This window comes from Euprymna scolopes, chromosome 10 (genome assembly GCF_053919585.1).
Source record: "Euprymna scolopes isolate OS-2025 chromosome 10, ASM5391958v1, whole genome shotgun sequence".
In the NCBI taxonomy this organism is placed as follows: Eukaryota; Metazoa; Mollusca; class Cephalopoda; order Sepiida; family Sepiolidae; genus Euprymna; species Euprymna scolopes.
Genome location: NC_136491.1, coordinates 19,620,571 through 19,635,215, shown reverse-complemented (window position 1 = coordinate 19,635,215; position 14,645 = coordinate 19,620,571). Strand labels below are relative to the sequence as shown.

The following is a 14,645-nucleotide window of genomic DNA, read 5'->3' as shown; positions in this document are numbered from 1 at the left end:
CGTCTTAACTTTGCATACTGAATTTTTGGACATAACCCTATATTTTTAATAGGGTAATAATAAGGACGATCATACTATTTTCTATTTTCGACCAATTTGATATGAATGTTTATAAATTATTATTATTATTATTATTATTATTATTATTATTATTATTAATGGGACTTGTGGAAATTGCACAGGGACTCATTCATATGTAATACAGGTTGTCGCAATAAAATGTATACACTCTTTAAATGACCATAAAACCAACATTTATTATAAGAAAGAAAATTTTCATACATCAAAATACTGTGAACAAATATAGAAACCGGTTAATTATCGAAAGTGTTACAATTATTGGCCATTGTGGTCCATGAACAGCTGACAACTCTCACTGATTGGATCAAAAACGTTCTTAATCAGTTCAATTGGTGTGTTGACACATCTTCTTTCAATAGTTGCTTTCAACTCATGCATTGTAGCTCGTTTTGTGGTGTGAACCCTGTGTTTAACATTCCCCCCACATCGCCCCCCCAAAAAGAGAAAAATCCAAGGGGGCTCAAATTCGGTGTGTGTGGACAGTACTCGATAATTCCTCTTCATTCTAACTATTTGTTTCGTAGGTGACTATCAATATATGCTTTCACATCATGATGATAGTGGGTTATATATTATGTGTTGATACAGGTGAATATTAGTTAGAATCATGTTAGTAATTTGTTACTGAAACATTCATTGAAGAGACAAAACGCACGTGGTATTGTAACGAGGAATTTATTTACACTGAATAGAAACAAAGCAGTTTACTACTAAAAAGAGTGTCACTCAACGGTAGTGGGAGGTTGCAGTCAAGAGTGACGGTGGCAGTTACTAAGTGAAAGGAAGATAACTCGTGTTTACTCCATATGTAACAGTGGGGAAGTGCTCCATCCCGTTGGAACTGTCATTCTTTATTTCTAAACATCTCTTGGGAACGTGACATAGCGTATTCATGTAGCAAGTTGAGATAATTTAAAGAGTGTATACATTTTATTGGGACACCCTATATATTGATGTTAGCATTCTGTAGATGTTCAGTGTAAATGGAAACGCTCTGATATTATTGTAGCTTGTTTGTTAAAAATGCAAAAGTATTTATCTAAGCTAGCAGGGATGCCCAGCATAGCCCGGTTAAGTACGCTTAAATATGATATTTTCGGTCTTGCAGATTTCATATATATTATTATAGAATTAATGTTCTATCGATTTTTATATATTATAAAATTGCGATTTCAAAAATAAAAAAAATATATTCATATGACTTGGGTGCATCAATTTGAATCGAAACCGAAACCCAAACTTGTTAACAAAATATATATATATATATATCATTTGAGTTCCTTCAGTTATAATCGAAACCAAAACCAAAATTTATGAAGAATTCTTGATAAAATTATTTATACAAAAAATAGACTAATGGAGGGTCATCAGCTATAATCGAAACTGAAACCAAAATGTATGAAGAATCCGTGGTAAAATTAATTATTACAAGAAATGGAAGTCCATAACAATTAAACGACAGTTACTTGGATGTAAATGTGACACACAAAATAAATAACACACACGCTATCCTATTAATATATAGATTATTATTATTATTGGCTCACATGGAGCTTTCACACAAGTCAACAAACGATCTGATTGGAAACCTGTGGTGTTCTCTGGAAACTGAGTGACAACAAGTCTCCCCAAACGTCCAGCTCTTTCCACCTCCTTCGGTAGCATTTGCAAATGAATTTGCATCATCGCAACAGCCTCTTGCCATTGATTTCTCGCTGGTAGTGGCCATTGGTTTATACTGGAATTTGAGTGGCACTCAGCCTTGTCATAGTATTTATTATTATTATGATGATGATGATGATGATGATGATGATGATGATGATGATGATGATGATGACGACGACGACGACGACGACGACGACGACGACGACGACGACGACGACGACGACGACGACGACGGCCTCAACGGAGAAAGATCGAAATATTAATTAAGATATTCTATAGGATAATTAATAGAAATATCAATATTTACCAAATTTTAATTAACAATAGAAAGACAAAAGAAAAGACGGAGAGAAAAGGAGGTTTGCGGGGGTGGGGGATGATTTTAAAAAAGACGAAAAAGTAATGAATTTAAATTTCTGAAGGGAAATAAAACACATTCTTGATAATATAGAGACGAAAGAATCGGCTCAAAAATATCACGAAGATGCAGAAAAATTGACTGAACCAAATGTTGGACGAAATCTTTGATTTGTCTATGAAATGTAACTCTTTTTACACTTATTGATAATGGAGATTTGGTATCTGTCTGTTTGAAGTCGAAATCATACTAATATGCTGATTAATAAAATATATTTGGTATTAACCCTTATCCTTGAGTTGCCTGTGGGCCTGGATAAACGGTGATTTGTTAGTACAAAAAAAAACTGTTTGAAGCCGAAACCATATTATTAGTTCGATTACTAATGGAGATTTTGTATCCGTTTGTCTGAAACCAAAACTATTACTATCTCTTATGGCTCAATTCATTTTATTGTATCATTTCAGATTAATGCACTATTTTTTCAATGTTCAATTAAAAAGTTAGGATTATGTAATATGTGTTTTACAGTCATTAAATTATCCTGCAAGGATAATTTAATGATGGAGTGTTGATGGAGTGGAATTAGTGTAGTATATGAGGTGCCTTCAATAAGTTTCCAGACTTTTTTCGTATGGGCACTTTTATTGATAGTACACACATGAAACTCTAGTCCCCTTTGAAGTAATCTCCTCCGGCTGCAATGCACTTGTTGTACCGTTCCAACAACATCTGGAAGGCTCCATGGAAGTCCTCTGGTGTGAGTCTGTCGATAACCCTCATCACAGCCTCTTTCATCTCCTCAATTGCCTCATAACAACAACCTCTAAGGTTTTCATTGAGCTTAGGGAATAATCAAAAGTCACAGGGAACAAGGTCTGGACTATAGGGAGGGGGGGGACTGTCTTAATGCCCATCTTGCTGTCATGACAACGTCTTTCTTTCTGATCTTCTCTGAGCATCATTGGGACAAACTTTGCACAAATCTTCCACATCTTCAGTTTCCACACTAACATCAAACTATGCACTTATTGTCTCTATAGACACACGGTAGTCCTTATCCATGAAATTCTTTATTTGGCCAATCAACTCTGATGTTCTGACTTCCTTATTCCTTTCACGATTCTCATCATCCCTCACAAACTTCCTGCCTTTCTTGAATCTTTTATGCAACTCAAAAGCTGATGCTTGATTCACGCAAGATGGTCCAAAAGCAGTCTGAAGCATTCAATACGTTTCTATGGCATTTTTTCCAAATTTAAAACAGAATTTTATTGCATATCGTTCTTCTAAAATGTCGTCACGTCCAGATTGCATTTTTTGAAATTCACCAGCTGTGACAATCAGGCTTTAGTAGGATGTATTCCAATTCCTGTTGTAGCTGTTCATTTGAACCTGAAATCATAAAAATTATTCAGTCATCTCCTAAGATGTATAGCAATGACATATTGATTTTTCAAGCGTCTATGACAATTTTAAATGCCTGCACAAAAAAGTCTGGAAACTTATTGAAGGCACCTCGTATGTTATTTCGTCATGATACAATTCTCACGGGTATTATTGCTTCCTTTTCAGGGTAAGGGGTAATGTCATATCGGTTCCCTAGTATTGACACTATCCTCTTATAGATTACCATCTTCTTTTTATTTTTAGTGATAACAAAATTATATGCCCTTTGCTTGCATAGTTTTGCTAGTATCTACAATTTCGTTCATTTTTTTTTTTTTTTTTCAAAATTCAGACTTAGAAGGTAAGCCATTTTTTCCTCTATATCGATTGAAAATTCTGTACTTCTGCAGTTTGCAGACCGTGCTGAAATAATGTTATTATTTAGAAACCGTTTCTTAACATGGGAATGGGAGAGTGCTTAATTAACTGTTCTGAACTTTCACCTAACAATTTGATAAACAAAAGATACTGCAAAAATTGAATTTAACTTGTAAGTTGTATTTAAAAATAACAGGAACCATAAATTGCAGAAGTACTGAAAATTCACTCCTGGATTGGCAAAAACTGCAAATTTTCAGAAATATCTGAAAGTACACCCATTAAATTGGTACAGCATATTCACGTTGACACATGGGTTCTTGCCAGATCACCGAAGTTAAGCAACATTGAGCCTGGCAAGTACCAGATGGGTGATAATTTGGGAATGCTAGGCACTGTATGTACCTTCTGGGAAGGTTGGGCGTGGCGCCAGCACCCTCACCCTGTACAAATAACTCATCGCTACAAAAGCATCTACAAAGTTATAGATGGCCTATACCTCTCCAGGGGCTCAAGGGCTATGGATGGGTGGATGGATGGATGAATGGATGGATGAATGGACGGATGAATGGATGGATGGATGGATGGATGGCCACCCATTAAATTGCAACATTGTTAAACATAATTCAAATAATCATTAGATCATTAGAAAATTCAGCATGAAATGCAAAAACAAAAAAAACAAACAAGTGAAGCATGGTCCTCCGTGAGTGTACAGTAAACAAGGCATAAAAAAAATGACTAAGTTCAGCATTTGCCCCCCTCCCCATTTAGCCCCAAAAGCACCCCAGGGGATGTCAAATCCTGGTGAAAATAAACAAACGGTGCAGTTTTGGGCCTTAATATATGTAAATATGAGTTCTGCACCATGCAAAAAAAAAAAAAAAAAAAAATGACCATCCATCATTTGCCCCCATCCCCTCATTTAGCCCCCAAAGTCTTCAAGGCCTTAACATATTAAAATTTGAGTTCAGCACCATACAAAACTGCTAAATAAACATACACAGAAAATTTTGGAAAAATATGATTGTAGCAGAAGTAGCAACAACTAAAATGAGGGGAAAAAGAGCTTACCTCGGGTACGTCTGTTGTGTCACCAGTTGGGGGGAAAAGAGAATTCCAAGAAGGCATCCAGGGGTTTTTATTAGCGTTTACCCCATGCAACTCTCGGAAAATCACGTTTCTTTCTCATGTGATCATGCAAATGGATAATTCCCGGCCACTATAAAAGCAGGAGGCTAGAGACGAGTCGGCAGTGTCCTGCAAATTGTGTGTGTGGGTGTTTCTGGCGATTGGAGTGTGTCTTCTTTTACCACGGTTATCACGGACAGGAATTCCCTCTCTTCTGGAGGTGGGCGATATTGACTATTTTGAAGTTGTACTGTTGCTGACAGAACATTTTTTTTTTTTTTTGCCTACTACATTTTTGTTTCAAGCTATTTCGGCCCGAATATGGCGAAGGTGTGGATAAGCAGTGATATTATCAAGCCATTCTCTGGCGAGGGAGACGTTGCAGCGTGGCTGAAAAAGTGAGACTTGTTGCACAACTTCAGCAGGTGGATGACGTAGCGAGTCTGCTACCTTTATACCTGGAAGGCAATGCGCTGGCCCTCTACATGGAAATGGAGGAGGACGATCAAAAAAATTGCTAAAAGTAGCCGTACACCGAACAACAGAGCCAAATTGAGAATGTAATGACAGAATTATCAGAGTTATCTCCCTTAGACAGATTCATTCATTCAATTAATTGGCAAAGAACAAACACACAAGCGATTGCCATTTACAAGGGATATTCGAGTTATTTCCCTTGGTTTATTCTATCGACTAAAGTATGTGCTTGCTCCGCTCTCCTGTCGAAATCCGAAAGTTTTAACATTGAATTTCAAGGCAAATAATGATCTCTACTTAATTGTCATGTTACAATAATATCTATATCCAAAAATGACGAAAAACGATAAGGTAGAAAAAATTATTATTAAAGAAAATATTTCTTGATGAAAATTAGCAAAAAAAAAAACATGTTTGGCTAAAAAAAAAAAAAAAAAAAATGGAAGAGTTCCAGAGAAAGTAAATAGCGTGTAATTATTGCCATTTTTATTTTTATTTTATTTATTTTCCTTAACAAAGTGTGCGTTTTGCTTTGTTTTTAACATGACTGAGTTATAGGCATCTCCAAACCGATGTATAGAACGTCATCATTGTATGCATTAACGAGTGACGTCATCATTTCGTGTGTTTTATATAGTCTGGGTCAATTTCTATGGAAGATCATTCATGCAGAAATTTATGAATAAATAAGATGTACAATAACAAAAAAAAAATGGATAAAAAACAATATAAGACTTACCTTTTATAAAACAAAAAGATTTTTAATAACGAACTAGACAGACGATAAAATTAATTTTAACCTGTTCTGTTGATACATGCATCTAAAGATGATGATGATGATGATGATGATGATGATGATGATGAAGAAGAAGAAGAAGAAGAAGAAGAAGAAGAAAATTATGTATTGAAAAGTGATTGCAGTGTTTGATTTGAAACCTGATTGAAACCAATAAAGAATTTCATGTATCATCGTGCCATCAAACATACAAAAAAAAAAAGAATGTTGACAAAAAATGTTAAAAAAGGGGGGGGGGGCAGGAAAAAATCACAGATACGATTCGATGCAAGCAATTACTATATAGTAACAGTTTCGAAATCCATGAAGACAAAACTTGATAGCACATAACTTGCAAGATTAAAGACAAGAAGAAAAAAGAAGGGAAAGATTGATTATATTAAAAGAAACAACGCGTTCACCACTGGAACTTCTTTATGTGATATACTTTTCTCTGAAACCATCTTTAACCCTGATCTTAACAGCAATCAGCTCGCCACTGGAACATGGTTATTGCTGATGGCACAATGGTCTTTAATAACCGTGTTTGTGTATGTGTGTGCAGGAGGGGGGGGTCGCCTAACGTTAATGTCTACATGTTCTCATGCGAATATCCATGAAGGAGACATGCAGAATCGTGTATAAGGGAGGTTATACACACGCAATATTCCAACAAATCCACTTCCATATATATTCATAAAACATTTTTTTTTTTCAACTTCGTCTTTCACAAGATAAGATTTCACACTATTTTTATAAGCACAAGTTTATAAAAGAAAATGTTGTAACATTTCTGTAACATTTTAGCATTAAAATTTAAAAAAAAAAGAAGAAGGTCTACTTACTCGTCGATAGCATCAACAGGTACGCCAGAACCTCCAAAGCCACAATATCTTCCATATCCATTAAAGGCCATTGCTTTCTTACCTGTGTAATTTTCAATCATTTCGCCAAACTGCATAATACTTCTCTTTTTGATGTAATGCCCACCTGTTAAATACAATATCTTGTTTCAATATTTTAAACTAAAACAAAAATCACCTGGAGTAGTGCGAGAATGAAAGCGCTCAAACAAAACAAACAAAAATATAGCATAGAAATTTATTATTTCAAAGAGTTCAAAGTGCAAAAGTTAAAGTCAAGGAGGACGGTGGTGGTGGACTTTAAATTCTCTTCTTTCCCACGTTGATTGATGGTGTCCTGGAGGTTGAATACCAAGCTGCAGAGTAAAAGCAACTTTGCGAGATTGATATCGTTTTGAAGCTCGACCCTTCGGACAACAAATATCGAAAAATTGGCTAAAAACATTAATTTCTTCATGCTCAACTGGACACTTTTCTACATGGAGGGGTCGCTTATTTCGCCGATATTTTCGAAAATCATCCCCTCTTTTCGATTGACTAGCCTTAATTTAAACCTACGTCACTTCCGGTTTGGTGATGGGTGAAATAGCAAAGACGTTACGTTTTTTTTTTTTTTTTTTTTTTTTTTTTCACGTTCTTTTCCTTCTTCATGGTACGGGTTTGAACCTGCCTGGCTACTACCACTTTTTTTTTTTTTTTGCTCAACACACATTTCCAACACCCGGACAACGCTGGGAACCCAGGCTAGTAACGTCATAAAAATGAATGCTCGGTAAACAATGTTGTCAATATAATGATTTTCTCACTAAATCTGAAGATTTCGTTTGGAATATAGCAGGTAAATTTTGGATCTAGAGGCTAGTGATTTTAAAAATCTTTAAAATATGAAAATTTCTGTTTGCCATTAATGTTTGAAGAATTTTAAACCAAAAAAAATATACAAACATTAATTAATTTGAAGGATATGCACGTCAGACAGCGACCAGAAAGGCCAAAAAAATTGTCCGCTGTCTAAGTTCTAAATTAACTCTGGAATATTTACCTTTTTAAAAAATAATTTATCAATAAAAGAAAAGTTCGGAAAATGTGTAGTTTAGCAGCGTAAATTATTTGACTTACAAAATATTATAAAAAAACTATTTATTTTTACATAAAACACATTATTAAAGGCTACAATAAAACCAGAAAAAAATTCATTTTTATTATTTTTTCATCATTTTTTTATTAGACTAAATGTACAACATTTGAGGCCGCCATAGTGCTTTTAAAACTTAGCCTTTCTAAGGTTTAACAGATTGGCCTCTAAAGGCCAAATTTGGCCTTTTTATGCTCTTTAATGGAACCATGTCTTTGGCCGCCATATTTTTTTAGACTGACAGAACGTAAAAAAGGCCAAATTTGGCCTTGAAAAGGCAAATCTGTCAAACTTTAGAATAGCCAAATTTTAAAAGCAATACGGTGACCTCGAATGCCATACCTTTAGTCGTCTAATAAAAATGATGAAAAAATAATAAAAATGAATTTTTTCTGATTTAATTTCAGCCTTTGGTCTAATAATGTGTTTTATATAAAAATAAATAGTTTTTTATAATCGTTGTCTGTCAAATAATTTACACCGCTGAATTACACATGTGAGAGTCAATGCTAAAAAACTGGAAATGAGATTCCCAACTTGGGGTCTTGTTGCTTTTGTTTATTTGATGTTTTTATTGTTCAGAATAAAAAAAAAAACATGTTAATTCAGGTTCACCTCATTTTTATTAACTAACATTTTTTATACTTTATTTTTAGCCAATTAAAAAAAAACAGGATTTTAAAAGTTAAATTTACTTTTTACAGTATCGTTTTGTGATTAAATTATTAACTCAATAAAATTGTTATGATGTTACGATACTATAAATAATGGTTAATATGCTAATGTTGATTTAATCTACATTTATAAAATTATTCGATGTAAAAAGCTTTCAACATTTACAACATTTTAATTCATAATTCAGGATTTACTTAGCTGACCCTCATGTCAGTTTAAAAAACTTTAAAAGTGATATTCTAATTTTGCTTTGCAGTAATATCGTGGGGTTCACGTTTGCGCACTACATCAAAAATAAAAAAAATAAATAAGGTACTTGTACAGTTTAGTCAAGACATTAAAAAATAAAAATATCGAAAAAAGTTTAAATTGTATGTATCCGTTATGGAACGAAGTTCTCTGAAAAAAAATTTCACTTAATTTCATCAAGTAGTTTTTTGTTTTTTTTTACACGAAAAAACAATTTGTTATGATACCGAGCAAAATGTTCGATTTGTAGGAAGAAAAGCTAGTATTAGAGAATGGGAAGGGTATCAGCGCTTTAACTGGAGTTATCTCCCTTTGTTATTTCTAAAATTCAAACAATTTTTTTTTAATCCAAGATGGCCACCTTCAACGCGCTCTCATAAAAACGTGTTTTTCTGCTGTAAAAAAAAAAAACTACTTGATGAAATTAAGTGAAATTTTTTTTTTTTTTGGAGAACTTCATTCTATAACGGATACATACAATTTAAACTTTTTTTCGGTATTTTCATTTTTTAATGTCTTTACTAAACTGTACAAGTACCATAAATAAATAAATAAAAACAGCAAAGTGTTGAAAGTCCAATAACTCTTGTATCTCTATTACCTCCCTTTCCCTGTGCATATCCCATAATCCCTTTTTTGTTCTTTTCCTTAATAAAGAGTTCTCATCAGTCAACACGTGTGTCTATTTTCCTCCTTTGAATTCCTGTTCATTTTTATCTCTATTCCACTAAAATGCACCACTCAACAGGTTATGAGCCCAGAAAGATAATGGAAACAGATGGAGCAGATTATCTTCCGACGGAGATGAAGCCAAATACGAAATTTGAGAAGTAAAATTCGTAGGCCATTTACGTACGCTCGGTCTAAAAGACGCCATCTTAAGCGTAAACTCTACAAATGAACACGACGATGAAAGAAATGAGGAAGCGTATGCCGAACTGGTATAGTTTCTAGACGATAAAAGCTTATCCCTGATAATGAGAGAAGCTGCAGACAATGGAAGAAAAGCTCTAAAAATATTACACGAACATTACGCAGGAAAAGGGAAGCCTAGAGTCATTTCTTTATACACCCAACTAACGTCTCTCAAAAAGAATAGCGATGAAAGTGTCACCGACTACGTTATAAGAACAGAAACCGTTCTAACAGCCCTCAGAAATGCCGGACAGGCAGTAGACGCTGCTTTAATCATCGTGATGATATTAAAGGGATTACCTAGCCAGTTCGACCCATTTTCTATATATGTGACTCACAGCAACAAAGAACTAATGTTCTCGGTATTTAAAACCGAGCTTCACAACTTTGAAGAGACTCTGAAGCACAAAAACGAGTCTAGCAGCGATGACGTGATGAAACTAATTTCCTCCTTTTCGAGAACTGCTGTAAGTAACAACGACCGCGATGAGCGAGACACTACATGCTACATGTGCGGCGGAAAAGGACATATATCTACAGACTGCCAACAACAAACGAAAAATGTGGTGCAACTACTGCAAAGCCACCACTCATAAAAGAGAGTCTTGCCACTACAAACGTAGGGACACTATGAAAAAGGCAGTGGACATTGAAGAAGAATATACATTCACATTCAAAATGGAGGACTACCACGTGCGGAAGATGACGTCACCCACGGGTTTGCTTGTTGACGCTGGTGCCACTTCTCGCATCATTAGAGATGAGAAGAAATTTAAAAATTTCGACCAAACATTCCAGCCAGAAAACCACTACATGGAGTTAACGGATGGAACAAAAACCAGCGGCGTTGCATTAAAAAGAGGAGACGCAGAAATACACTTAGTAGACGTAAATGGAAACTGCGTCACAGTTACTTTAAAAATGGACGTCAAAACGGTGTACCTCCATGCCCCAATTGACCACGAGATTTACATGGAGCAACCAGAGGGATTTGAAGTGAGATGGAAAATGGGCGAGAAACCAGTCTGTATGTTAAACAAATCCCTATATGGACTGAAACAATCGGGCAGAAATTGGAATCAAACCCTGCACGACCACCGCACCAAAAATGGTTTCATTCAGAATAGAGTGGATCATTGTGTCTACATGCGACACAACAGCAAGGAACGAATCTCCATCATTTGATGGGTCGATGATTTAATTATTGCAGCCAATAATAATGATTCGATCAACACTACCAAGCAGATGTTGATGTCCGAATTTCAGATGAAGGACCTTGGAAAACTCCGGCATTTCCTAGGAATAGACTTCGACATAACTCAAAGTCGTATACTGATGAGCCAGGAACGGTACGTCACAAAAATACTGGAAAGGTTCGATATGACCAATTTCAAACCCAGGGCAACTCCATGTGAACTAAAGTGTGATCTAACCGAAAATGACTCTGACCTCATCGACCCCAGAAAGTACCGTGAAGTCGTCAGCAGCCTAATCTACCTGATGATCTGTACCAAACCAGATATAAGCTATATCGTCGGCAAATTGTCCCAACACTTATCAAAACCGCATGAGCAGCACTGGACGGCAGCCAAACATGTACTGAAGTACATAAAAGGTACTATGCAACACCAACTATGCTATGCAAAATCAAACGATCAACTCCAGTTATTCACGTACAGCAATGCGTATTGGGCATCAAACCAATACGACAGACACAGTATATCTGGATACTGTTTCAGCTTAACAAAAGGCGGTCCACCCATTTCCTGGAAGTCGAAAAGACAACCCACGGTAGCGTTATCCACATGCAAAGCAGAATATGTGGCATTAGCAAAAACAACTCAAGAAGATATGTACCCCGGTCACGTTCAATGCCGCCAAGACTAAACTGGTTTCATTCAATAATTACAAGAAACCTTCTCTACCACCTATAGCAATGGCCAATGACTCTTTATCTGAGAGTACGTCTCTCAAGCTCCTTGGCCTAACGTTCACAGGAAACATGAGTTGAAACAATTACATCGAGGGCATTGCCAGGGCCGCTACAAGGAAGGTGGGCTCTCTCTACCGTGCTAGAAAACTACTAACACCCGAAAGTACCCTGTACCTCTATAAGGCAACCATTCGCCCATGTATGGAGTATTGCTGTCATATTTGGGCTGGTGCATCGGCTACTAGTCTCTCGCTCCTTGACAGGGTTCAAAAGAGAGTCGCAAATCTGATAGGCCCTAAACTGGCATCTAAGCTTCAGCCTCTGTCCCATCGACGAAACGTTGCATCCCTCTGCCTATTCTACAAGTATTTTAATGGTGAATGCTCTGATGAACTGCAAGCACTTGTGCCCCCACGACGTGAACACCCTCGACAGATCCGACAAGCTGCAAAATCCCACCCCCACACTGTAGAGATCCCTAGATGTAAAAGATCTTTCTACTCTGGTAGTTTCTTCCCCAGAACCGCTAGACTTTGGAATTCCATTCCAGGTCACTGCTTCCCCAACTGTACTGACATGCAGAAGTTCAAGTGCAACGTGAACCAACATCTTGCTGCCCAAATCCCTACATAGTACCCCAGTAGTTGTTTCCCCTGATAGTAGCCCCCTACACCAAAGTGGCAATGTGCCTTGTTGGGGGTGAAAATGTAATAAAAAAATTTTTTTTTTTTAAATTACTAAAAGAAATCGACTGGTACAAGGAATACACACCCATTAAGATATTTTAGGACAGTCAAAGCGCTATAGCACTTTCTAGAGATCCAGTGCATCGACAAAGATGCAAACACATAGACATAAAATATCATTTCATCAGGGATGCTTTGAACAACGGCAACATAAAAATTATCTATTGCCCCACAACAGACATGCTCGCAGACATCATGACCAAACCCCAACCCGAGCAAAACTAGAAAAATTCAAACCACTTTTATTCGGACTTTAAATTCGTCTTTTTGCCGATATGATGCTCTTATATATACGCATATTCTTTTTATTATAAACACCAAAAAAAAAAAAAAATACGCTCACACTCTAAGAGCAAGCAGGGGGGGGGGTTGAAAGTCCGATAACTCTTGTATCTCTATTACCTCCCTTTCCCTGTACATATCCCATAATCCCTTTTTTGTTCTTTCCCTTAATAAAGAGTTCTTCTCATCAGTCAACACGTGTGTCTATTTTCCTCCTTTGAATTCCTGTTCATTTTTATCTCTATTCAACTAAAATGCACCACTTAACACAAAGAAAACGTTTTATTTTTATTTTTATATTCATAAATAGTAAAAAAAACTAGCGGGACCTGTGAAAAATCCATAAGGGACTCATTCATATGTAATATATTGATGTTTGCATTCTTCAGATGTTCAGCATAAATGGAGACGCTCTGATATTATTGTAGCTCTTTTGTTAAAACTGCAAAAGTATTTATTTAAGCTAGCAGGGACGTTCGGCTTAGCCGGTCGTAAAGTATGCTTCAGTATGATATTTTGATTCTTGCAGATTTCGTATATATTATTATTACAGAGTTAATGTTCTATCGATTTTATATATTAAAAAGTTGTGATTTCAAAAATAAAAAATATATCCATATAACTTGGGTGTATCAGCTTGAATCGAAACCGAAACCAAAACTTATGAAAAAAAAAAATATATATATATCTTCAAAGTGCACTTTTACAAAGTAAGGTATTAAATTTTTGTACCTTAGTTTGTAAAATTTATAAAAGTACACTTTGAAGATAAATTAATTCTATTAATATATAAATGATTAATACATATTATTAATCCCTACTAGTAATACAGGGTGCCCTACTTAAAAGTACCCCGATCTCTAATCTTTCTCCAATTTTTTTTTTTTTTTTTTTCAGATTAAGCGGCCCACTTAAAAGTGACCCAATATATCTTTCTCTTTACGGCCAACTGACACCACAAGACAAAATGCACTTCTTTTTCCAACAAGATGGCGCTACATGCCACACGCCTCACAGATCACTGACACGAGTTTATGACATGTTTACGGAAGAGAGAACAATAAAGAAAGGGTTATGGCTACCACGTTCCTCAAGCTTGTCATCATGTGATTTTTGTCTTTGGGGGACTTTAAAACAAAAAGTTTTTGCGAAAAATCCTCACAATCTAGACCACTACCTATTAGGAGAATCGCCAGAGAATTTAGATCTACAGGTAATATCTTCAAACGTTGCTAAATGCATAGATGTCAACGGAGAACACTACAGGTAATTTAAACAATAAAAGAATGTTTCTCCTCTCTATTACATTTTTGTTTGGCTAGCGCTTATACAGTTTAGTCAAGACATTAAAAAATGAAAATATTGAAAAAATGTTATACTGTACGTACTCGTTATGGTCTGAAGTTCTCTGATAAAAAAATTTCACTTAATTTCTACAAGTAGTTTTTATTTTACAGCGAAAAAACAATTTGTTATGATACCGAGCAAAAGGTTCGATTTTTAGGAAGAAAAGCTAATAATAAAGATGGGGAGGGAGTGTCGGCGCTTTAACTGGAGTTATCTCCCGTTGGCGTGTTCCACAAATTTCGTAAT

The 14,645-nt window shown here is 35.7% G+C and overlaps 1 protein-coding gene across 5 annotated transcripts in view; it reads right to left on the bottom strand.

Moving 5' to 3' along the window:
• Positions 1–14,645, bottom strand: part of LOC145285837 (basic phospholipase A2 RVV-VD-like) — a 79,455-nt gene that overhangs the window by 16,528 nt on the left and 48,282 nt on the right. For all 5 annotated transcript variants that reach the window (XM_080134273.1, XM_080134276.1, XM_080134272.1 and 2 more), the window contains one exon: positions 7,100–7,244. In XM_080134273.1, the coding sequence (XP_079990399.1) occupies positions 7,100–7,244 (145 nt within the window). The remainder of the gene's footprint in view (positions 1–7,099; positions 7,245–14,645) is intronic.